Source organism: Hippichthys cyanospilos, chromosome 19 (assembly GCF_059441005.1).
Source record: "Hippichthys cyanospilos isolate Australia breed blue-spotted pipefish chromosome 19, RoL_Hcya_1.0, whole genome shotgun sequence".
Classification (NCBI taxonomy): Eukaryota; Metazoa; Chordata; class Actinopteri; order Syngnathiformes; family Syngnathidae; genus Hippichthys; species Hippichthys cyanospilos.
In genome coordinates, this window is record NC_142387.1 from 10036710 (window position 1) to 10063359 (window position 26650).

The window sequence follows — 26650 nt, forward strand, 5'->3', positions numbered from 1 at the left end:
GCTCGTTTCTGAGCTGTGAACCTTTTAGAGAACCAACGAAGGTGACGATTCGGCTCTCGTTTAAATATTTCACAAACACGTTTGTAGATGAAAAGGTTTGTCCGTTGCACTGGGATGATTATAAAGTTGGTCCAATTCTAAAATTCTCTAAGCTCAAAATATTTGATTTAAACTAGTACTCGAATGCATTATACCTTTGACGTCATTATTGGCACGCCTTTCGGCCAATCGCCTTTGCAGACGTAATAGGAAGCGGAAGCATTCCCGTCTCCTTCCTCGAGTGTTGTGTTGACTTCTTGCGAGCAGACGGAAATAAGTCGTTCGGATTCAGCTCCAAAATAACAATAACGTAATTGACCCCCGTTGCTCACAGGTCAAAGGTAACCGTTCCACATGCGGTAAATGTACCAGCTATAGTTCCGTTCCGTGTTACTCTAACAAACGTCCAAAAAAGGGCACCCCGCGGTTTTCATCCCTACGAGTGCTAACTTTTGGGCTAGCGAGTTAGCGCAGTCGTTATTATTATCTAAGTCGAGCTACGCGATCACGCGTGTCGTTTAGCTTGAAACGTGTCCCAAATAAACACATTTCTCCACCACTTTGTATTACATTCAATTAATGCAACATAGACGGACGCATTCGTAGCTCGCTTGCTGAGTCATTTGCTAGCTTAGGAAGCCGGCCGGTTAGCTGTGTGTGGTCGTAGTCAAACCATAACAATTAACATTTGACATTTAAATACCTGTACAAGAACACTCTCGAGTTCCGTGTGGATTACTACCCGCGTGTCATTGTTAATTATAAATAAGTGCCAAGCCACAATGGAGATCATTCCCTGTAGACTCCGTCCACATCTTGTTTTTTTTTTTTTTCTTGAACAGGAATAGGTGTCATTATCTTCATCAGTCAATGGGAAAGAGGTGAAGATGTTTAGCTTCGAGGGTGATTTTAAAACAAGACCTCAGGTGTCACTTGGAGGAGCAAGTAAAAAGGTAAAGTGGGAATGGTGACTCTTTTGTTGATAAATGTCTTCATTAGTTTGGAAAAATGACTTTTAGGCTACTGTAAAAATAGTTGTGTCAATGGACTACCAGCCCACATATTGTGTTTAAAATTAAATTCAAATTGAGGCAGAGGTTGTGCTCAAGAGGTATTGTCTCAACCACTATTATGTATAAAACTATCTATCTATGGATTTAAAAAGTTCATACCCCTGTTCAAATACAAGGTTATTGCAAAACAAAATGTGACATTGATTTCAAGATTTTTTTGAAAGGGGAAAAATAAACGTCTGGTTGTACAAATGTGCCCTCTTATAACCAGTGATGTGGCAGTTCAGAACTAACCAATCTCATTAAAAATCATGTTAAATATTGTCAGCACACTCTTTCCACTAAAGGGTCTTTGAAGACTTCAGCTGTTTCTAGTAGTCGGCTATTTTTATTCCCCAAAAAACGGCTATTCATATCCTCATTGTAATCTTTACTATCCAATGCACTAGACTAGACCTTCACTGTAAATCAAGCCTTTTTGTGTGATTTTCCCAGGAAGCGAAAGCCTCCCTGCTGCATCGCACTCAAGAAGAAAGAAGAAAAAGAGAGGTAACTAACCAGCCATGCAGTGTTTTGTTCACAATACTCTTGTTGACTCTCTGCCAACCCTGAAAAGGTCCACCTAAATTGTCCGATTTTTTTTTTTTTAACAATTGGGATGTCACTCACTCATGCTTCTTGTTTCCATGTTTTAGGATGATCGAAAACGACTGAAGAATGCTATCATCATTCAGTCCTATGTACGCGGCTACCAAGACTTGAAACGGCAGGTTGGTCCTCAAAAAAAAGTCTATACATATTTAATCCTGAAATAATACAATTTTGATCGATGAAAAAATATTATTTATCTTTTAAATAAACGATAGTTTAATCTCTTAGTGAATTCTCTTTGTTCGGTTCTACTCTGTTTATGTACCACTGAAGCTAAAATGATGGTAAGACATCCTTAAATATTTTTTGCACAATTTTGTTTCAGTACGCAATACAAAGGGCCACTTTTGATGAGTGCGCCAACAAGGCCCAGCATGTTTTGGAAGCGCCCACTCTCAGTCTCTTGTCAAGGCAGCTCATCTTTTTCTACAGACAGGGTGTTGATGCACATAGATTGGTGAGAGCACAGCTTTTTTTTGCGTTTGTCTTTTTTCGCCTCGTGACTCCGATGTTATATTTCTGTGTTTTGTTGCAGTTATGGCTGTGCCAGAACTTGGTGAAACACAACTCTCAGTTTGTTAACCTGCTGGTGGGTCCACACAGACAGACGTGTATGTTTCAGATCAAGAGGATACTGGGTTTTTGCTGCAGGTACTTTTGCAGGTGTTTCTTGAAATAAGTAATGTATTTGCATTTTTCCCTTAAATATACTACTTTATTCTTAACACTTTTCATAAGAGGGAGTGGTGATTGAAAATACCTTTTAGGAAAATAAATCACAAATTATACGTTGTTAAAAAAATGCAACTTTTTTGGTTCTTCAATGCAACCCTTTTCATCATAATATGACTTTAACCTAATAAATATAATAATAATAATAACTATTTTCGGCTAGACTCCTGCAGAACTGCGGTGACAACAGCTTAAACGTGGCTGTTCCTATGCGGATGTTGGAAATCTTCTCGTCAGAGAAAGTCTACTTGCCCGTCTTGGCTGACGCCACCCAGGTGGCATCAACAGTTGAGCAGATTTTGCACTATATGGTCCAGAAAGGTAAGCAAGCATTCGCAGTCTCATGTAAGTGTTAGCAACCAAAATAGTCACTGCATGGTATTTCTGGGACTTTACAATGGATATAAAAAGTCTATACACCCCTGTTAGAATGCCAGGTGTTCATAATATGGAAATAAAATAAACCAAGAGAAATAATTAAAAAATCTTTTCCCACCATTATTCTGCACCATAAAGCTTCAAGAAAAGCTGAGCTTTATTTGAGTTATTTTGGGTCAATTTTTTTTTTTTGTAATAATTTTTTTTCTGTACATTTATGAATGAAGCACACCTGCTCACATACGAGTATAAATTAAAATCCCTGGTAAAATAAACTATTTATAAAAACACTTCATGAATAATAACATAGGATGAATAAAGTAGAAATGTTCCAATAAAAAAAGACAGCCACTTTACATGCGCTATTTAAAATAACTCTCTGAAGAAGAATGATGACACTTTGGAACTAATCGTACTGCTGTAAGCTTTTTTATGAATATTGGTCTATATTTTCAATTTCAGATTTTGTTATGTAAGAGATGACCTTTTGTGTTTCCATTTATTTGAGCAAAAAACATCCTGCGATCAATACACAAAGATGGTTGCTTTCGAAGACTCATTTGTTGCTGTTTTTTTTTCCCCCAGGATACTACAGGTCGTTGTACATTTTGGTGAATCATCGCCTCCCTCCCTCTTTGGAGTACACCGACTCTCCTTCCATTCCCATGGCAAGCACACTATTGGAGCACATCCTTAAACCTCTGCACTTTAGCTACTCCTCCTGCACAACGGGTGCCAGGTACGACAAACTATGGCTTTTTTTTCTTATTGTTTTCCTTCTGGAGTCAACAGTGAAGTCAATTTACAACAAGCTGTAAAAGCCCCCCCCCAAGTCATGTACGTGACTGTTTGACTTGAGTCGGAGACATTTCTTATGAGCAAACGTCGAGGGGGGTTCCTTTTGTGTTTTGAAGAAAAGCAAGGCGGGGATGAGAGGAACTTGTGTACACACATAGTCTGACAGCTCATTATGTGACTTTGGGGTGGGGGGGTTCCCAGATGTGAGCAACACAAAGCACCTCTGTTTGGTGAGATAATAGCCGAGTGGTCATTTAGTGGAGTGATTACTATGCCTCGGACATCATAAAGTCTGCATTTTTATAATTTTGTTCTTTTTTTTTTTTTAGAAGAACTTTTTAGAGATGTGTTTTTTTTTTTTAAGATCCCCATTCATAATCATCTTAATTCCATTTTCACATCACCCTTGTGTTCTATCATTTAATATTTCCTTGTCTGTTGCCTTGCAGGCATTTTGTCTTTGCTGCCTTCACTGAGGAGTTCATTTCAGCGCCCTTCACGGAGCAGATTTTTCACTTTTTCGTCCCTGCTCTGTCGGACCCTCGACTGGCCTTCCCCTTTGAGGCATTCCTCAGTTCCCTCCAGGGAACCGTCACCTCTTCCTCTGTCGCTCAGAACCGCGCGCCCTGGATATTTTACTTTGTCCTTTCCGCAGGAGAGAACTGCTTAGGTAGGTGGCTAGGCTATCAAACCATATACCCACCAGTCCCCATCAAGTTTAGTTTCTAGAATCTGTTACCTATTTACCCATCTACCTATTACATAATACGTATCTGTTGTTATTTTCACAGGTTCACTCTCAGAGGAAGGCCTGCTGCTATATCTAAATGCTCTGCAGACTCTGCTGCCTCTCTTGCCCGTGACTGAAAGTTGCAGTCGGCTTGAATTGGGCAGCGACTCAGAGGACGAAGACGACGGAGATCTCCACCCACCACCCGTGAAGGTACAATTTGCACACCATGGCGGCAAATGTAGACAATGTTCATCTATAAAACATTTATATATTGTATTATACATTTCTTTTACCCTCCTTTGCCAATTAGGATGACAGTCTCATCTCCGTGCAACTCATCACAGACGAATGCGTGCGAAAGTTGGATACCAAACAGCAGACCAACACACTGCTCAATTTGGTGTGGAGGGACTCAGCCAGCGAGGAGGTCTTTACCATGATGGCATCCATTTGTCACACACTCATGGTGCAGCATCGACTCCTGGTTCCCAAAGTCAGGTATGCAACAGCAACCACATAAAAAAAACCCCTCCTGTTTTATATAATAATTGTCGGGAAACAAGTTACTCACGTTGTCGTTTATTTATTTATTTTTTGACATTTGTTGACTTGAGTGTCGTAATTTGAGCCTAACCAAATCGTTCAGCTGTGCTAGATTTCAGTGTTTTTTTTTCAACCAAGTAAATGATTTTATTTTTCTAATATTAAGGAACACTTAATTGCCCATTTACATTTGTACGATTAGCCAAAGTGCATCCTGACACGCTTTCGCGCAGTAAGCAGTAATGTAAATAACGGCGCAAAGAAAGAGGATAGGGCATACGTCGGCGGTGCGTAGCTCGCTGGCATTTACAGCCGGCGAGAGGAAGGAGAAGATGTCAGTGAAACTGTCAGCGCTGGATGAGGGCAATTACCTCTTCTCGGGGGGCTGATTACATTAGGGCCAGGATGTCAGAGGTGCTGATTGCCTGCCTCTGTTTGAGGCTGCGTGCTTGGTCAACCTGCTCCAGTTAATCATTAGTAAAAGCCCCGTGATTTGTATGTGTGTGGTTTACTTAAACCATGCTTACTTAGCCCAAACGAAGCAGACAAGTGTGCAGTTGGGATGCCAATTTAGAGGAAATAAATAATGCACGAGTTTATTTTTTGAAATAGATATTTTTTCTTAGTAGCAGAATTTTACTTGGTAACTGAAAACTGACAAAAAATTGACTCGTTACAAAAATAGTGTGAGTGTGAATAATTCCAGCCAACAAAATATATCTAATCAGTCAATGCAAAAAAAAGGAAGTGTTGCATTAAATATGCATTATTTTCCCTTAAGAAAGTGTTTTTTAATTACAAAGGACGAGAGATCGTCTAAAGGTTACACTGTATTCAATGATTCTAACAATTAAACATGAAAACTTTGGCTAGAGAAAGTGACAGCTCATAAATGCACAAGCTAAACACGATGTTGTTTTAGTTGTTAAGATGCCAGAGAAATCAGCATAACGTTAAAAAACATACAAACATAGTTTAGAGATGGTACCTAATTCTACCTGTGTAGTGTGTAGCTATTGCAGTGTTGAGAACATTCAGTAAAATGGAACTTTTCTGTTGTAAAATAAAAGTATTTTGCCTGATCGTTTTGAAATGAGCATAACCATATTTGGTAACTTAAGCTGACTCAGAGCGAATGCCTTTTTTATGTTCCACCAGTCTGTTGTAGCTATAGAAATACTGACAATGATTACGACGATGATCGTATTATGTTTCTGTGCTTAAAATTTACAACACGGACAAGACGGTTGACTCATAATTGTACATTTTGCCTCTCCGGGAGAATCTCAAGCGCGCTTCTATAATGCCCTTATTTTTTTTTACGGCATCCCTCCTTTCTTCCCACCACTTTTCCCATAAATCCTGCCCTTCGTCTTCCATCATTATTGGATATCTGTACAAAATAATTAGCTCGCTGAGGAAGATTAATCACAGCGGGAGTGGATGGGATAGCTTTACAAGAGGCTAAGGGGAGCAAATTGCATCCCAGCCTTGATTTACTGTGCTGATCCACTGAAGGAGGGGAAAAAAACCTTTTCTAGGTTTGTCTTGCCAACCTTGCGTTTTTCATAAATATCCGCAAAGTCGGAGCGCGATCAAATCCCGACTTGGGACCGCTAATAGATTTTAATCGCTTTTCTAATGATCCCCTCGCCTATCGCGAAATGCCATTTTCACGGTTAGCACTGGATATTTATTGTCATTTAGCAACACAGCGCAACACGGGGCCAGGCAGTGCTAACGTTACGCGTTCCCTTTCCGTGTTTCCTTTCCTTTCCGCGGTCACTTGCTGTGATTTTGATCGCGTTTGTGCACGAGAGTGGAAAGAAAATCACACGTAGGCGGGATCTTCACTGTAGATCGCCGTGATTCATGATTCTCCCTCCACCCATCCTCTTTTGACTTTGTTTATTAGCGGTTCATTCCGTGATTGAAAAGGGGGTTTGGGGGTTCCGGAAGGTTGTAAATCAACATGTCAGATGGCATTTAGTGCTTTGTTTCCCATTTCAATCAAACACCCGCACAGCTTGTTATGAGCCCGCTGCAGCACTCTCCTCCCCGAGCTTCTCTCCAGAGCCTTGTAGCGCTGACAGATGGCGCGTGGCCGGCTGCCGGCCATTTTTCAAGGCATCCTTATCGAGCCTCGGGTCAACTACACGTGGCGGGGGGGAGGGTCGAATTGGTTGATTGGAGAGGCGGAATTTGAGCGGCGTCATTTATATTAACACATGCTCTCGCTCTGTCGACACTTGATGATCTAGCAAAACAAAGACATCCTTGTATGTTAAGTCTACACTCGCTGTTTACGTCAGACCTTTGTGAATAGACCAAGATAAGTCATTTATCTGTGACTTATTTGGCCAATTAACTACACAACTAATTTAAGTAAAAATAAATAATTGAGATAATGTGGTTGTATAAGTTTGTGCACCTGCTTGCTGTTTATAAAGAATTACCAAAACATTTTCAAACTTCAATATAGGGCTGCAACTAATACTTTTTTTTTTTTTCAAAGAATCAGATTTAAAAACAAATGTTTTTATTTTTTTACCTTTTTATCCAAAAACAGGGCATTATTTCAATTTGACTGTGCAGAAAATGCACAAACCTAAAAGGATCTAAAAGGATTATGATTCAGTTTATTGTTTTGGTTAGTGAGTGACATGTCAGAAAAAGTTTTTGTTCATTGTTTTCTAAAGTGTGAACCAATGTCTGCACATCTTTTGGTTTAAAACCAAGAGATTCAGTTAGGTTAAATGGAATACAAAAATCTTGTTATTTATTGTACTGTTGAGAGACTGAAATGCTGATGATTTGGACAATTTGAATGGAACAGGGTCTATAAATGATAAATTGATTATCAAAATAGTTGTTGATTATTTGATATTTGTTGTCAATTTGCTGTTGGATCTTGAGTTGAATGAATGAATGACATGACATGACACAAATGCCACTATTTAAGGTGGATATATTCTCCTGAGGTGCTGCTTTTTTGTGTCCATTGTAGCGCACATTAGGTCTCATGGGGATAGCTACATTTCACTTGCTCAAGTAGGCCCATTCTGTCAATTTGATTGTTTTGTGCTCAAACTGAGTTCTATATGGAACTGTTCATAATTCCTTCTACCTTAACTAAGGTCCCGGAAATCCACACCGTACTGAAAGGCACGCAGCCTCCTAAAATGCGAATGTTTTTATTGTAATTTTGTGCTATTGTTTTTTCGACTACAGTCTGGGCATGGATTATGATAATGCTTAAAGTTCTGGAATGCAAGTTAATCACATGAGTATGACAGTTGACTGAGAGGTCATACATTTGACTGAATTGATCTTAAAAAAGGTCTTAAATTTTTCTGCAGTTACCTTGTATTATCCAATGGGCCTGCTAGCATACTTAGCACAATATTGTCACCTGCTTTTCCCCGGCGTGTGAAAAGCGATGCAATTTAGGAGCTTACATAAACACACATGGAGGCCGTGAACACAAAGAGCGGCTTCGCACCTCGGCGCCACAGCCACGCTACTAAAGACGAGGTATGCGGGGCCCTCCTCGATGTTATCATCTAATTCCCCCGCGAGTGTGCGAGCACGTTTGGCACCGTGAGGTCACAGCGAGAACCTGGCCTCCTCCTCTTCCTCCGGCCTCCATTGTCTTGATCTCCCCCCATGGCCATTAAGTTAAATGGGGCTCCAGCAGGAAACTGCAGAGGCTGTTTATGACCTCCTTTGCAGGAGCAACTAGTTTACTAATGGAAGGTGCCTCGCCTAAATAAAGCTTAATGGCTCATTTAATCTCCTTTTGGAGAGCGAAGGCCAAAAAGATTCCACGTTCGTGAACAGTGTCATTTATTTCTCATGTGTCCTCGCTTGGTTAACAGGAGGTGCACGAACAGACACATTGGCGGAAAGTCATTTTACAGTTCCTCTTGCCAGGTTGTTAAAGCGCCGGTTGATAAATGCTGACATTGAACATTTTGTTTTCTTGCAGACTTCTGTACAGTTTAGCCTTCAATGCACGTTTCCTGCGACATCTTTGGCACCTGATCACCTCCATGACGACCAAAATGATTACCGGGTAAGCTTTTGCGGATTCAGCTCTGATTAGTGACAATGCTAATACACTACTGATTCATGGCTGTATATATTGAAATCTGATTGGATGAAAAAGCCAACGGAAGACATGCAACCAAATGAAATTCCACCAAACGTAATGTCCTCTTGTTCCTCAGCTCCATGGTTCCGCTGCTGCAGCTTATCTCCAGAGGCTCACCCATGTCCTACGAAGATTCCAACCGCATCATTCCGCTCTTCTACCTCTTCAGCTCACTCTTCAGCCACTCGCTCATCTCTGTGCACGACAGCGAGTTTTTTGGACACGAAATGGAAGGTAGTCCTTGTCCTGACACACGTGCTGCTAATTTGAGTTCGGAAGAGATTGACATGTATTATTCCACAAGAAAAGTCTTCATTTGTGTTTTCTCCCAGTTTATTGATGTTAATTCTTGCCAATTCCACATTTATATTCACTTAAATCATTTCAATGCCAAAATATCTATCTAATTTAGGTTTGCCGCTCCCTAATAAGTTCACACCCTTTTTCAAACGAATAGATCCAAAATGTAATACTTTTTGGAATGGTGAAAAAACAATCCGTATGAGAAAATTTAATAAAATTCACATCAAAATCGGCAATCCTCAAATGATTGAAATGATTTCAAAGTCAAAATGTTTTAACATTCCAAAAATTCCAATTTTGATTAAGTCAAAAAATTTCTAGAGAAATTTTCCGAAATTCCCAAATAAAAAATATTATGTTTATATAAATCTGGAGCGCTACTTTTACTACATTTCCTTCCTTCAGCATTCCAGTAAGAAAATGATTTATTGCCACATTTTGCCAACATTATTATAATATTGCAGTATAGTGGAAATGTGATTGATACATTTGAAAGATTAACTAAATAAAGGATAAAATGAAAAATATCAAAGAAATTGGGGGATTACAAAAAAATACATTTGTTTATCTTTCCCTTCAACAGGTCAGACGCAGTCATCCATGATGCCTTTCACCCTTTTGGAGCTGGTGACTTTGTCCCGCTGCCTAAGGGACGCGTGCCTGGGCATCATCAAGCTGGCCTACCCCGAGACCAAGACAGAGCACCGCGAGGAGTACATGGCGGCCTTCCGCAGTGTAGGCGTCATGACCAACACTGAGGTGCAGCAACGCATCCAGGCCGAGCAGAAACGCTGGGTGCAGCTCTTTAAGGTCAGTTCCTGTACTCACAGAATGCGCTTTCATGCGGACTCAGGTGGCAAAAGTATTTACTCTGCATGGTTAGCTTTTATCTTTATGCTTTTTAAATCACATATGTCTGTTGTACAGTGGATACCTGGGACTAGTCTTTCTTAGACAAAAAAATGTAAGTGAAATCATGAATAGTGAACTGTAAATGTGAAGGACTCTTTAATGTTGGCTATATATTAAAGGAGAGGTCAACCGCCAAATTTTCTTTACTATTATTTGTACTATACTCCCCCACTAGTCTGATCATGGGATTTTGATTCATATTGTATTCGCGGAATATAAATGAAGTGGCAAAATCCACCTGTGGTTATCCATTCATTGTTTTTGACTGAAAATGACAAGCGCTCATGTAACAACCAATCACAATTTCCTGAGGATGGTCATGTGACATGACAATATTAATCATTATTACATGTTTCCGTTCAAGCAATGGATTGATGGATTAGCATGAGTGCATTGTCAGTGCTTCCCTAAATAAATAGTGACCTTTGCCTTAGTGGAAATCAACCATAAACGAACGAATGCGCAAATACAAGGAGGAGCATCTGTAAAGGGCGTCCGCTGGTTATTTACGTAAAGGAAATGAGACGGAAAATGCCCCCCCCCCCCTCTCATTCTACATCTCTCGCACTAATTATGTGAAAAAGTGATTATGCGACCTTGCGACTAGCTGGCAAATGTCGAAAATGACCGTGCTATCACGAAAGGTGGGCAAATACCTGAGACGCCAACGGGGGTTGATTTTCATAAAAGATTCGCTCAAAGGCCTCTTGTCAGCTAAAACGACCCATTAAAGAAGTGGGGAGCAAGGAAAGTGCATTTTCCAAATTGAGCGGTGGGATTTACAGTCGCTTTAACGCTGCTGACCCCTAACACGCTAATGTTTGCTTGGTGTCATCAGCCGTCCCTCCCCATCTTTTATCACCCCCATTGTCGAGCTATCTATTTAATTGAAAGAAGCTAATTGAATGAAAATGATCAACTAAGCTTGTATTAATATTGCTAATGGAACTTTCTTCTTGGCCATGTTTGGAGAACCGTGTCATGCCGGAGTTTGGGAAAGGCCCATTAAGGCTCGCACTTAACCCGATGGGCTGATTAAGGAATGCTTATTCATTCTGGGAGTCAGGGGCTAGGTACGCTCCGAACTCATCGGCACGCTCCATTTACAGCGTTTTGCACTCGCTATTATTGCTGACGGCGTACGATTGATTGGCGTCTTATGAAAATGACGCGCTTTAGGGGAGAAGTCTTCGATTTGAGCCATCCAGCTCAAGTGTTATATGGAAATTGTCTCTGTTATGGCGGGACATAAGCGCTCATTTAGGGGTCTTTGAGCAGTGAGGTTACACAGGGGCTGTTTTTTTCGCCAATAGTTTGAGGAACTTTAAATCCTTGAATCTGTAGTTCCGTTAATATCAGAGTTCTTTTTTGCAGCTCCCAGGTAAATTTTGCTGTAGAACTAAACATAAAGCAAAGTGAATTTCATCTTATGTGTTCAACCAATATTCAATATTATTAAATGATAAAATGTTCTACAATATTTATTCTATTTGTTCTTCATAGTTATTTAATATTCACCTATTTATACTTCAGATTTATTTAATACGCAACAATTGGAGTAGCACTCTCAATTTCATTGTATAGGCTACTAGCTATACAATGACAATAAAGGCAGTCTATTCTGGTTTAGTCGAGTCCATTCCATTCAAACCATTTCATTTTATCTTACAAGTTTGCTAGCTTAATGCTAATGCACAATGCCAAAACTCCCATAGATGATCTGGTTCCTAAAAAGAGGCAATACAACTGTACTCACAGCCATATTTTCTTTCTCTTTTTATATTTCTATCAAGAGGCTGAAAACATTGAATGCCATGGACGATTTGAAATGTAATCAATCGAAAGCATGTTGTTCCTTCAAGTGCACAAACCTTGAGAGTGCTCACATGAGCCAAAATGAGCAGACTTTGGGTATATCAAGTGTGCTCAAGCGGGGTTGAACTAATTTTTAATGAGTACACCTTGAAGTGACAAATACAATGGTCTTGTTCAGGTCTTTCAGGAAGCCTGTTGACCCTGACTCAGTACTGCATTCTCCAGCCGACGGCTGATGTCAGCAGCCCTGTCAGTAATTAACAAGTCTCAAAAGGCGGGGCAGGATTTTTTTTTTCTACACTACCCACAAATGATTCACTAACGTCTTAATTCTTAAATTGCTTTTGCCTCGTAATTGCCCTTTCACTCATATCTTGCTCCAAAAAAATGCAGCATTTTTTTAACTCCTCACTTTTTTATGTGCTCAACCAGGTCATTACAAACTTGGTGAAGATGTTAAAAGCTCGCGATATCCGACGACCCTTCTGCCCGTCGGGTCACTGGCTCTCTCAGGAGGTCAACATCCGAGCTGACAAGGTAGTGTTTATTCAATAAAATAAGTCATTTCATTCAATGGAGGTGGGAAAATCCCAGCAGTGCTTGTGGAGGTAATGCTCGCGTCTATGTTTAGGTCACTCAACTGTACGTGCCGTCTGCGCGACATGTATGGCGAACGAGAAGGATGGGCCGCATTGGACCCCTTCAATCAACACTTGATGGTACTATCATTTTTTTTAATTATTATTATTCATTTACTCTAATAAAGATAACAGTTGAGTTTAGTTAGTTAGTGTTAGAAGACCCATGCAATTTTAATTGACCCCCCTGCCCCCAATTGTTCATAATTGCCTATTTATTTAAACCATAAATTGACTATACCCAAATCACTTCTATATAATTTCAGCCCCATGCATGCACATGCACCTAAAGGACTATGTCCATGCGACGTAGACTCTTCTAACCTACACTAACAACCCAGGTTAAACTTACTGCCAATTGAGAACGTAACAATACATCCCGATTTAATTATTTTTTGGCAATTGCCATACATTTGAAAAGGATCATATTGCCACTTCTAGGCTTGGAGTGGAGCAGCAAAATAATTTTGAAAATATTTTCCTGCATTTTTTACCCCCCACTCAATTATTTTAATTTTGAAAATATGAACTATTGTAAAGCATAATAAAAATGTTGTTTTGCCAAACGGTCACAAAAACATAGCGTGTCCTCTTATAGTAAGAAAAGAGCCCTGCCCGTATCCTTGTGTGAAAACAAGCTGATAACAATGTGTGTATGAGCTGCCTAATGTCACTCCCAGGCTGTATGGCCTCCATTCAATTAGTCTGAAAGTACCTAGTGAACTCGGCCACATCTGCTCCTGCTGTTTGCCGGCTCCTTTTCTCATTTCCTTAAATGGACGTCCCCCCGCACCCTTTGGCGTCCTCCCCCGAGCTGATGAACGAGCGGTGTATTGACCAACCTGACGGAGGCAGTATTTCTCCTCAAAGATGGAAACCTGATGGCGAAAAGCAGATCAGACTGACTAATTGAGCAAAATAATTGAGCTGGAGTGGAGGCTAAGTGAGGAGTTTTGCTATTGTGGCGTTTTTTTTCCCCTCCTGTTTTGGCTTAACAGTCTAAATCTGGAGTTTAATAGAAAACAAACGTCAGCTTAATGAACGAATGCCCGGCAGGCTGATGGGCAGCTTGATGTAATGCAGGGGTGGACATTCTGCGGCACGAGGGTCATTTACATAAACTTTATGGAGAGGTTTTATTAAAAATGACCAAAAAACCTTTTAGAAACTTGATTTTTTTTTTTATCATTATTTTTCCACAGTGAAACATTTCCCTATTCATTCTTAAGTGAGATGATTTGGTATTTTGTAAATACAAAATATGCAGTTTTATCTATAGCTAACATTTAACTTCATTTAAAATTGTTGCTTTATTTATATTTTTATAATATATTTTTGTGCTGTGATGACTGAAAATCTATCATTTTCCAAGTATACTGTCATGCAGTACATATTGAAGTAAAAATATATTGTATTACATATTACAACACAGAACCTTGGCAAAAATTGTAAAATACTTTTTTGTAGTTTTTTTTTATTTTTTATTGTATTGCCTTTTTTGTTGCTTTTCCAAATCTGGGTGGATAGAAGTTTCTTGAAATAGCAGATTTGTGTCTCTTCCCCTCTAGTGGGCTCTGAACCTCCTCAGTTGTCCGTTTCGGAGGAGAGACATCTGGCCATCCTCACCGAGCTCCCTTTTGTTGTTCCCTTCGAGGAGCGGGTCAAGGTAAAGCCACGCTCCATCCAGAATCTTGTTCTGGCAATGAAAAACTTGCTATAAACTATCAGTCGTTTTAAGATGCAGTTGCCTACTTGTATATAAAAATGTTATAATTCGTTTAAATTCCATATTTGTCCATGTGGTGTGGTAGATCTTCCAGAGATTGATCTATGCCGACAAGCGGGACGTACAAGGGGACGGGCCCTTCTCCAACGGCATTGTCGTCACCATCCGACGTAACTACATTTACGAAGATGCCTACGACAAACTCTCGCCAGAAAACGGTACGGACGTGTTCAATTGAATTCCCCCCTTGCAGCTTATAATGAGGTGAAAACTGTTGCTTGGATTCCCGCTGGCCGGGACGGTACAACCCTAGCGCTGTAAACATTCACACTTTCTGAAACTCTTGTTCGGCCCTATAAAATCTTTATATGGAGGATCAAGGTAAAAATCAAGGTTAGCTCCTCTCCTCCCACAACGCCTGGTATTGGATTCCAAGCTCAGCACGCATAATCGTGCTTCCGATTATTCTAATGGAAGGCATAAAAGGCGGAATCAATTATTTTAAGTCACCCCTTTTGTGTTTTGAATTGAAAAGGCCATCCGCGCAGGGGCCCACTCTGATTAAAAAGAGTAGTAGGCCAAAGACATGATCTATATCATTTATGTGTCTAAGTTATAGCTGGCTGATTTACTGCCTTGCATTAATTATTCTGAAAGATGACCTTTTATGGAAGTTGATTACAATATCCTGCGGGTCATGTTATTCTTGAACTGAAAGGGTTTGTGCAAAATAAATGTGGGTAAAAAATACAACGAAAATGCTCACTATAAATAAGTGCTCCTTATTTATTTTCTCTATTTTATATATTGTAAAGGAGCATGACAAGACTAGTGTGTATCACCTCTGCATAAGGGTTTGAATCCTGGCACAAGCATACCTTTGTGCAATTTGGCTAATCTTGCTTCCTTCCACATTCTAAAAAAAGCGTGATTAGTTAATTGAACACTAAATTGGCCAAAAGTATAAATGACAGTTGTGCGTATGTTGTGTTTAGCTGGTAAGCAGTCATTGATGAGGTATACCTATTTGTTTGTATTAGAACCGGACTTGAAGAAAAGGATCCGGGTTCACCTGCTGAATGCCCACGGTCTAGACGAAGCGGGTATCGACGGCGGGGGCATCTTCCGAGAGTTCCTCAACGAGCTCCTCAAGTCGGGCTTCAACCCCAACCAGGGCGTCTTTAAAACCACCAACGAGGGCCTCTTATATCCCAACCCGGCCGCCGAGATGCTGGTGGGGGAGTCCTTTGCACGGCACTACTACTTCCTCGGCAGGATCCTGGGGAAGGTGAGCTCACGGGCCTACAAATTTCTGAATTTGTGAAAGGCTATATGAAGATGTATGAGCCCCTGCTTTATCCAGAGAACTGCAGAGACCTGATTTAAGAGCCTCGGTGAAATTTAAATCATTGCCAAGGCTGCCCTTGCTTTCTTCAAGAAACTGCAGTGGTTGGAGAAGTTCTTGTAATTTATATACTAAAAAAAGTCAACAGAAAGTTGAATCAGCTCTATACCTGAGCCGGATTGTTTGCCTACATTGTTTTTCTGCTCCTGATGTGGGATTATGTATTCCGGCCTAATTGATTTAAATCATCCTTAATGGATGCGCTAGTTGAAGGGCTATCATAGCCGAACGAGACGTATTACCTCATGACAAGCGGTCGCTTCTCAATTAGGGTTTCCATTAGCCGATGATTCCGATTCTCTTGTTTGTGCAGCCGCCGCTGTTTGGCTGGCCCTAAATCAGTCCACCAACGCAGACTGCACATAAATAAGTGTTCAAGGCATGTGCTAATAGCGTTTTGATCTGTTTTATCTTTATGTTAAACTTTTCCCGCAGTAAGTTTGATGTACATGTGATGACTCACTAGGACCCAAAATTACATTTAATAATTGCGCTTATACTGTCAAAAAATACTGTATGTAACAATGAGAACTTAAAACAATGTTTGGTGGATAGGACCTAAAAATACATGTAATAATTGCGCTTATACTGTCAAAAAATCCTGTATTTAACTTAAGCTAAAGTTTGTGTGTCTTGAGAAGCTCGTGAAAGGCCCTCTCGATTCAACAGCGTGCTTTAAAATGTTTGGCCGATATGATGTACTTCATGAAGTTTAGGAATATTGCCATAAAATCATGCTTTACACAAAGCTCTCCTTGGGATAATCTTCCACAAATATCATCGATCAATTGACCTTTACCAACTTGAATTGGTCAAGAAGGAAAAATGGTCAAATTAGGCTCGATTATCAGTTTAGCTGAACGTCAAATCCACTTATCAGAGCATCAATTTTGTATATTCTCTTCCAACAACATCTCCTCTACTCTCACGCGCCAACGCTAATGGCTGTAGAAATAAATGTGAGTTTGACTTTCAATTAACCCTACCTCAAGTTCCTCCCTCTCACCATAAAAATGGACGTTTGAGCGGCCATTTTGAGCGGCCCCACTGGTATTTGTTTTGTGGCCGGTATAAAAGGCAAAGCCTTTATATAGATTGGGATTGCATCACCGGCGTGGCTCAAAGGACACGGGAGATTAATATAGTTAATTAATGTCGGAGGCGTGCCATTGTTGCGGGGGGGTGATGCATTACAGCCGTGAGTGCCTTGTCTGGTGGGGGTACTCACCCAAATGGGATTGAGCATCAGAAGCAGCGGCTGCTCGTCATTCTTCTTCGCTTGTCCAAGCGAGTGACGGGTGGGGAGATTTAAGGTCCAAACATGAAAACAGGTTTCAGTGAACCCCCGTTTATTGCGGGGGATACATTGCTGACCAACCTGCAGGAGGTGAAATGCCGTGACATAAAAATAACTTTTTCATATGTATAATCTTACACTTCCAGCATTCTTTTGAATGTTTATGATTATTTAAACACACTTAAACTTAGATGTTATCACTCTGTAGTATCTGATAGCATCACTTTGAGGAACTGAAAAAAAGAAAACACTTCTATATCAGGGGCTATACATGCTTGCTTCAAGATTTTTCTCATTTCTAGTTGAAGTAAAACTGACAAATAAACAAGAAATAAACATAGCTATATTTAAACACCAAAATGTTAGGCCAAACTATAATTTAGCCTAATTGGAAAGTCTGCTAGCTTAATGCTAACATAATCATTCACATGCCATTTAGAGGCTATTAGAAGTTAGAATATGTCGTTCGATACAATGACCTGCTTACTTTTTTTTGTTTATTTAAAATGTATCTTCTATTATTGATTGAAACTTTTCTGTAATTTTGTACTCAGTAATTATGCTATATATGAGGTCATCAATTTTGTCAAAAGTCACACTTTTTGCCAACAATCCTACCATATGTAGTCACAATGCTATCTTTTTTTTTGTCTAAAAACAAAATGCTGTTTGTATCTAATGGCATGAAATGCTTCAATCTTTTTTTTTTTTTTTTGCTCCTTATGAAGGTGAATACACCAAGCTTTGTAGCTTTGATAGATGCTGATGCCTTTTAAAGGCATTATAATTTTATTGATCGCTAATGTTGTAAATTAAGGGATTTATTTGGCAGGCAACAGAATGCACCTGCAATGTTGTTGGCATTTATTCCACCTGATGGCGCCTCGATCTGCATTAATTGCACTGCCACTGCACTCACTTATATTAAAACGCCCGAAGGCCATAATAATTAATTCTTAACGTCCCCAAGTCATTTTGGCACAATTTCTGGCAATAAACACTCGTAAATAAAGTAAGTGCCGCTGGAAGAAAAAAAAATAAGACAGGATTTTTTTTTTTTTCTTTCTTCCCGTGCATAAACCAAGCCTCTTCCCGGCATGAGCGTTATTGATAGGTTTCAAGGGGCCACGAGGCACATATGGTGCCCAACGAGCACTGGCCACCACTGAAATACTAAGTGGATTATTTTGCATAAAAAATAGACAATGTTTGAAGTTGCGCAATTAACCCGTGTTTAGAAAATAGCTGTGATTTATGACACCGCGTGTGTGTTTAAGATGCATGCATTATGGAAATCCACGAGATTTATAATCCATTTAGCTGATGCGGGCAGGGTTTTTAGCGCTATCATTTATAAAGAGCCGCATACTTTAGCACCTCCAATGGGATCCTTTTTTGGACTATTCCAGTACATTAGCTTTGGGATTTTATGAGTCACCTGCCCGCCGCCTCTTCTTAATGGCGTCTCAGGTCAAGGTGAGAATTGGCATTTATAAAAGTTTGAGATGGCCAGAGCGGATGTTGAGCATGCTTTAGATGGATTGTGTTTTGCTTTCAGTCACGCTGTTGCGAGGGCAGATTTATAATCTTAACAGTGAAAAAGTCGGCAAGATTTGATGTATTGCACATGTGTTGGGACTTTGAAGTTGAAGTTTGAATTGTCTTTACTTCTCTTTTCAGCCAGCTGTCCAAAATGTATTTTTATTTCCATAGCGTTCGCTTAAAAGTCCCTGTAAATTAAAAGTATATGTATAAAGTTCTGCTAAAACAAAACAAAACAAAAAAAGGGATGAATGGGTTTCTAATTTTTTCCATCGCTGCCATTTATACCTATAGACGTCAAAGATCCATTTTAACTGATGCCAGGATCAGCGTTTGTTTCTGAGAGTAGGTCTTTTTTTTTCCCCCTCTCTTCCCCAGGCTCTTTATGAAAACATGCTGGTGGAGTTGCCCTTTGCCAGTTTCTTCCTGTCCAAGCTGCTGGGCACCAGCGCTGACGTGGACATCCACCATCTGGCCTCTCTGGACCCAGAGATGTACCGGAATCTTCTCTTCCTTAAGAGTTACGAGGGTGACGTGGAGGAGCTTGGTCTTAACTTCACGGTGGTCAACAATGATCTGGGAGAGGCTCAGGTGACATAGTTACTTTATCTGTAACTTAAATATATTCACAGGTGGAAGAAAACCAACGTTCACTGTCCATATTAGTGCTACTCATCAGAATAACCAAATAATCTGGCAACTATAATAAAAAAAAAACACAATACTAATCACTGGCAGAACATTTAACTATTATACAATACTTTGTCCTTGAGTTTTTCTTTATCACGATAGGAAAAAAATGGGTGGATTATTTGATTTGGCGGGGGGGGGGTGTGATTAAATTTCATTGTCTTGTGTTGTAACAGGTAAATGTTTTAATTCAATCAATAAATAAAAGTGCTAATCCGGTCCCCAATCCTAGTTTCAAATGTAAATTATGCCTCCAAAAAAAACCTTGGTGGACATTTGGGACATGTTAATTTCAACTTTCCTTTGAGGTTAGGGTTTGGTGCCATCTTGTGGGCAATACAGAGCACAAAAATGTGAATTTTCCAGTAAATAGTGAAGTTTTGCAGGTAAAATAATCTTCAATCAAGTGAATTTGTAAAGAATGGACCACAAATGCTCAGGGGTCCCCTTTGCGGTTTTCACATTTCAATGCCATTAAAAATCAATTTTCCCTGCAAATGTACCACTTTTCCTGCGTCAGTGGCAGGAACACACAAATCCATCCTGTTGAATGTTCCCCCCCATGCCCCTAACCTTGCAAAACCTCTCAAGATGATCTCAGCACGCCTGACAGAAGCATCCGGCATCTCTTTAGGCACGTCTCGCTAACGAAGCTAAGAGCTCGATCCAGAGTTGTTTACTCAGGGCCTGAACGCCTCTTATTAGCTTTCGTCAAACAGCGCCTGAAAATGGACAATTCGCAATGCGGCCTCGGCAAACACGATAGGGCTGAAAACAATTTGCGGAAGATTAGGCACACACCCGGGAGCAGCCTGCCCTCCGTTTGCCCCCCGGCGAGATAGCCAACAGCCTGATAAGAGCCGTAATTCTCGTACATTAGCACATAATCGCACCCTCCGCCGTGCAGAGACAAGAAATATGAGCAACAACTTTCATTCCGGTATAATCTGACTCAACAGTCTTGTGAAGCTTATCGCGATCCTGTTTTTGTTGGACCACGTCAGAGAGACGCCGATTTAACTCTGGTGTAATGTCTGACTGGTGAGTAAATAACCTGAGCAAAGTGTCTCGGTCACAAGAGAGGAAAAAGTCAACCTGCAACTTCAATCCATTTTTACAAATAACCACTTTTTCAATTTTCAAAACCTTATTTGGTGACTTCCATTGCGTCTTATTTATTCTTGCAGACCCTGCCGGATTTGGGAAATTCCTTCTTTAAATATTTAGTAGATTGAAATGTTCAGATGTTAAAAAGGTCGTGCATGCTTTAAAAAAAAAAAATCTCCAGGATGATTTTCTTTCCATCAAAAAGAAAGGACTTATCTCTTAGTTTAGACAGGATAGACAGCAAAAGACTCGTAGCGCAGTAGCGGCTGTCGGCTGAGCTTGTCCTCCCGCAGACATTATGATGTCATCATAAACCCGCCTTTATGAACCGCAATGAGCACATTTTATCAAGCGCTAACTGCTCTAAAGCTAATGAAAAGAGAGCTTGGGGCCAAATTGTATTGGAGCAGATGTTCATTGGCCGCGCTATATTTAGCCAAGCACTTAACTGCGGGTACTCGATGGGGGGCAGACACACCTTTAATCAGAGTGCTGCGGGATAACGTTTTAATTACCTCCCTGTGATTGAGTTCCATCTACGGTGCACAATTATAGTCAACCCCTGCCTATTCGCAGTTTGCTATTCATTAGTTCACATTAGTAGTATTTTGCGCCTAATATGCAACAAAATGATGCCCAAACTTCTCTGATAGGAAAGTAGTAATTGGTCAAGAAGGTTTGCAGGATTTTCTCTATTTAGGGCTTCGGCTTGTAGCTGATGCATTGTCTCAAAATATCCATGCAGGTGGTGGAGCTGAAGCCGGGTGGGAAGGACATTCCCGTCACCACTGCCAACCGCATCGCGTACATCCACCTGGTGGCCGACTACCGCCTCAACAAGCAGATCCGGCCGCACTGCCTGGCCTTCAGGCAGGGGTTGGCCAATGTGGTCAACCTGGAGTGGCTGCGCATGTTTGATCAGCAGGAGATCCAGGTGGCTGTAACGTGAAAGGGTGCCTGTGTTGATCCTGACATGCAGCTTGGGGAAATTCAACTTATTTTTTAATTAGGTGCTGATATCCGGTGCTCACGTGCCAATTTGTCTTGATGACCTGAAAAAGTTCACAAACTACTCAGGTAAGACGAATGGCAGCTTGTGAGTCGGTGTAGGCGACCGATTAGCAAATACATTTATTAATAAGAATACACTAAATTATTTTGAATTGATTACCTCTTCGTTGGAGCAACAGGTGTCAAATGGAGTGCACTACTCAGTTAAAACCAGCAGAGGCGCTGTTATTCCAGAATCAACTAATTTCCTAAATAATAAACTATTTGCGCATATATATATATATATATATATATATATATATATATATATATATATATATATATATATATATATATATATAGGAAAATTATATCAAATTTAAATTATTTTTGCACATAAAGTTGCCCTCTGTATGTATTTTAACCATTTACATTAATATTTATTGAGAAGCTTTGACTTGCTGTCAATCAAAATAATTTTATTTAATATTTCATAATTGTCATCCTCGTCCAGATAGGTCATAATTGTTTTAATCGAAGGGTAACTTACTCGCTTTTACCCTTAACCTATGAAGCCATATAATTGTTGCTCATATTTTTTGGTGTATTATTTGGTCATTGTATTTCGCGTCTTCTTAGGTGGCTACACAGCCACGCACCCAGTCATCCAGATCTTCTGGGAGGTGGTGGAAGGCTTCACAGACGAGGAGAAGCGCAAGCTGCTCAAGTTTGTCACAAGCTGCTCCCGACCTCCTCTGCTCGGCTTCAAGGTTTGACCCCGCCATTTGCATCCACTCCTTTCTTTTTTCTTTCTCGAAAAATTCCTGGTTTTTACAGGTAAGTCGAAAGTTCTTACAGCGGATAAAGATGCCCTTTCAGTGAAACTGCATACAATGTCCGCTGCAACGAATAGAAGCGGCCTATTAAGTGGAAACGTGACTTTGATGTGTTTGTGATGCAAATAAGGAGATGACTTCTTTAAAGCAGCCGCGGATAAGATTGCCCTACTAAGTGATTAAGTCTTATCAGCTCATCACAGTTCATGACCTTGCTCTGCTCGGTCTGGGCAAATATTGTCTTTTTTTTTTAAGTCAGTAGCCAGTTGAACTTTCAAACTTTTTACGTGAAATAATTTCCTGCAACATTGCTGGATCACTGCAGGTTAGGATGAGAACACAACTGTATGTTGTTTGGGCAATATATGACTGTTCAAAAGACATTTATTAGATGACCACCCTATTTAATTAGTTATGACCAAAGTCATTGTTTTATGTTTCTGTAATGGTTAATCGACTCTTAAGAACATCTTGTGCCAATTTAGATTTTTTAATGCTTGAATTTAATTATTGTTGTCTGAGAATTTTCCAGTTGTGTTTTCTAGCACGTTTTCTTGAACCAATGATTCAAGAACGTGGAAGTAGTACATCAAGGCACAATTGTGTATGTTTTTTGTCTTAAAAAAAGGGAAAAAAAAAACACTTTTTGGTGAATTTTTGTGGGAAAAAAATGTTTCGCCCGTTTTACTTTTCTCAGTGAAAGTAAAACGATTTGCACTCGATTATGGCCGGATGGTCTCTGAGACTAAATAAGTGATGATGTTGTAATAAAATGTGTTAAGCGCTTTACATGACCGCATTTCTAATCGGGGCTTTGAGCTAAAAAGGTTTGGGAAGTATCAACGATGTCCATTGGGATTTAACATTTTTATTAGAGTCATTAGCTTTCTAAAACTTTATGGCTATCCCGCGTTAGCACGAAGGACCCAAACTCCTTAAAAATCCCCGCTGTTACCTCTTGTCGCCGCCTCTTTTTTTTTTAATCCATTTGACTTTGGCCAGCACGCGTAAGCGGTCCTCCTCCCTTTCCCCGGCTTTAATTTGTGGCCGGCGGGGCCAGCCCCCCGACCCGGCCCTTCGGCTGGAGCCAGCTCCGCCTTAATTAGCTGTCGTGAAAGGAGCCCGGGATTCATTAGCGGAGATATAGGTGCTGTCAGGCAGAGCCATTTAAAAAAGATGATGGAAACCGCACTTTTTTTTTTTCCACCTCATATCCTCTCCTCGGGAACGATTGGCGTCGTAACGACGCGTTCTCAATAAGCAACGATAGTTTAATACGGTAATTGTGGGAAAAATGGGGTCGTCGCGGCTGAGCCCCCGAAGAGCCATTTAATCGGGATGATAGGGTATTTGCTGACTCGAAATAGCGGGGAGGAAATCGGAGCTGCTCGTGATGGAAGGGCTCAATGTCACAGTCGGCAGATGAGGTGGCGTCTGGAAAAAAAGCGCCGAATAGATGACATGAAATGAACATTCCTGCCAAGGGCAAAGTGCGGCCTCTTTCCTAAATGTATCCTTACACTGTACGGTGTGTGAATCTTGATTTAGCGGGGGATGGTGCCGAACAATTTAGAAAAATTAATTGTATCGTCTGATTCATTATACATTAATTTTTTGGTCTTCCCGGTTATACTTGTGCTAAACTAAAGACAAATGAACTCATATGGAAGATGTTTCATTGTCTACTTCGATTAGAATTGCTAACCCACTGTAATCCGGTGCTACTCAATTATTTTTTGCCAAGCACCCCCTGGGAAAGGGAAAACGTTATATGCGCCTCCCAAGTATAAATAAAAGTATCAATAAAAATGATATATAAAGGGTTAACAAAAGAAAACTGCAAATTAACTTTCAAAAACTGTTGATTATTTTTCACAGCGTTTATACGGGTTACAGCTTAGTCTAAATCTGAAAAAAGAAAAAAGGAAAAAAAGATGAAAATTCTTCTTTTATTGCTATTACAATTCACATGACAAAAACATTCTCTGGGGTCCCCCCCCCCTCCCTCCAGAGTGGTCCACCCCACTATTTGAGAAGCACTGCTATAAAATCTTCAACTTGCAGTTTTATAAGAGTTCACCACAACAAGTCTTGATTTCCAGGAACTGTACCCAGCCTTCTGCGTCCACAATGGCGGCACCGACCTGGACCGGTTGCCCACTGCCAGCACCTGCATGAACCTGCTCAAGCTGCCCGAGTTCTACAGTCAGCATCAGATGAGGAACAAGCTTCTGTACGCCATCGAGTCATCGTCCGGCTTTGAGCTAAGCTGAGGCTACGACATGCACTGAGTTTCTTGGTTTTTGTGTAGATGTGCGCGTGGTGAATGTGTGTTGAGCGCCAGAGGACAACCGACCTCGCTTTGAGGGAGTAACCTCTGTTTTAATTTTTTTTTGTTTTTTTTGGTGCAGTTAATTTATCATCAGCGTGTCAAAAAAAATAGCCCGACAACAAAATGGACTACATGTCACTGACTCACAGTTGACGCTTCCGCGCTAATATCGTGAGGTAGTTTCCAGTTCAGGGGGTTCGATTATAATAACTTGACGATGGAACCTGAACTCTAAAGTCTTATCACTAATTTTACACTAATGTGGTAGTAAAGGTATTTTTCTTTTAATGAAAATACAGGGTAGGAAGGTAGGCCATAGATATCAAACAATCAAATGTCAAGATGGTCGTGAACAAAAGACCCCCTGTACTGGATTAGAATTATTTCCCCAACATTGCCACCACCGCAATATTTCATACCTTCATACTTCAGAATAAAATCCTTCCACTTGGAATATACAAAAAAAAAAAAAAAAACACAATTTGTTTTGCAAGACATGCCTCAATTAACATAAAAGATGCACACAGACAAGTTGAAACACACTTAGCCTTTAGGCTGCTATTTTAACGCTAATCTTAACACACTATGAGAAAAGTCACGTGACCCTTTAAGCAACTGATATTTCAACGGAAATGCGACAAATAGGTTTTGGTCATATAATATAATTGCTGTTGGGGTCATATTCTTTATCCTCTGCGAGGAGCTATCTGTGCTGTACACTTTTGTGTACAGTATAGCCGCATGGCTTTCTTATACTGCCCCCTTGTGGCCAAGGCCAACTGCAGCATAATCATTCAATTGGTGCAACGTTTGACAAAAAAAAGTTCAATTATTTTTGTCATTACGCATTACCCACCCAACTATTTTGAAATGTGCCTCTAAGCAAGCTGTTGAACATTGCGGCAAACTGTTTTTCACAGTTTTTTGTTGTTTGAGTGAAACTATTGGAAGTAGTAGTGTGCAGTGGACAAATGACATTATCTGTAGTGTATATCATTTTTTTCCTCCCACCAAAGACGATATGGCAACCTTTACAGGTATATAAAATAGGCAATACAAGAATAGTGGGATTGTGAGGTGTGTGCCACAATTGCATTCATTCATTTATAGATTTCTTAAAATCCTCCCGGCGTCATAGCCGCGGCAAGTAACGCAAGGTTTTTGTTAAGTCGGATTTATTCAGCAGGATGATAGATTTGTGAATATGTACATGTTCTCTTGTATGATTCATTATTTCTTCAGTATTTGTACAGGTTTCCTTCTTATGTGTCAATGTGTGAGAAAGAGAGATTGTGCCATGTGATTACAATTGTTCCAAGTAGCAAAAACAGAGTGTATGGAAATGAATAAATCCACTTTTCCTTTTTCAGCTTTCTCTCGTTGCTCGTCATTTCAAGTAATGATGGTGACATAAAGCAAGGAAAGGGGGGAAAAAAAGAAAGATTCTTCCTGACTCTTTATGGCCTCTGACATATAATTAAGAAAACATCTAGTTAAGAAACACTGAGCAGAACTATTCTGGCCTTGAGATGCATTATCGGGCCAGGCGCAAATTAAGCTTGTGTGCGTTTGTCATAAATCCGCCCACAGCCATCCATCGCTTTTTTGGACCTACGCCATCTCCTCCTCTCTCTGCAACATCTCATATCTCAGGAGCCCCCAAACCTTCACTGCTTGCGACTCAAAGTGGTAATTGGGTCTTAAAAAAGCCGACTTGTCATTGAAATGAGGGATTCATCTCAATTACCCTGAGATTTATTCCAGACTATTACCTGGTGATGTATTGTAACTGACAAAGTTAATGCAGAATGCCGTGAATCATCTGCTGCATCTAATACACTTTAGCCCCTTGGTGAAAGCATTTTAAGGACGTATTAAAGCTTTTAGTTTTTGTCTTTAAGAAACATTTCAAAATTCCTTTTTAGAATCCACCACCTCAGTGTCACTACTTCCCACATTTTCAGAAAGATAAAATACCTTAAATGACGGGCAAAAATTAAGATTCTTTTTTTTCCCC

At 40.2% G+C, this 26650-nt stretch overlaps 1 protein-coding gene across 2 annotated transcripts; it reads left to right on the forward strand.

Moving 5' to 3' along the window:
• The first annotated feature begins 252 nt into the window (after nt 1-252).
• On the forward strand, nt 253-26002 carry ube3c (ubiquitin protein ligase E3C). Of its 2 annotated transcripts, none has more exons than XM_088402331.1 (24): nt 253-380; nt 882-992; nt 1548-1601; nt 1748-1822; nt 2029-2160; nt 2239-2354; nt 2599-2756; nt 3399-3552; nt 4061-4281; nt 4403-4554; nt 4655-4842; nt 8876-8962; nt 9117-9274; nt 9927-10153; nt 12503-12607; nt 12702-12789; nt 14277-14374; nt 14520-14652; nt 15475-15722; nt 19057-19269; nt 21221-21409; nt 21486-21552; nt 22105-22235; nt 24404-26002. In XM_088402331.1, exons 2-24 carry the CDS (start codon nt 927-929, stop codon nt 24572-24574), a joined length of 3231 nt encoding a protein of 1076 aa, XP_088258457.1. In that variant the 5' UTR covers nt 253-380; nt 882-926; the 3' UTR covers nt 24575-26002. The 2 variants fall into 2 exon arrangements, with proteins under 2 accessions (XP_088258457.1, XP_088258458.1); XM_088402332.1 differs by having other exon boundaries at nt 288-349.
• Nucleotides 26003-26650: the final 648 nt, after the last annotated feature.

Coding starts and splice junctions, on each gene's coding strand:
- ube3c (XM_088402331.1), top strand. CDS start 927: ATGTTTAGCTTCGAGGGTGATTTTAAAACAAGACCTCAGGTGTCACTT. Junction 2,161..2,238: donor GTGTTGATGCACATAGATTG/GTGAGAGCACAG, acceptor GTTTTGTTGCAG/TTATGGCTGTGCCAGAACTT. Junction 14,375..14,519: donor CCTTCGAGGAGCGGGTCAAG/GTAAAGCCACGC, acceptor GTGGTGTGGTAG/ATCTTCCAGAGATTGATCTA.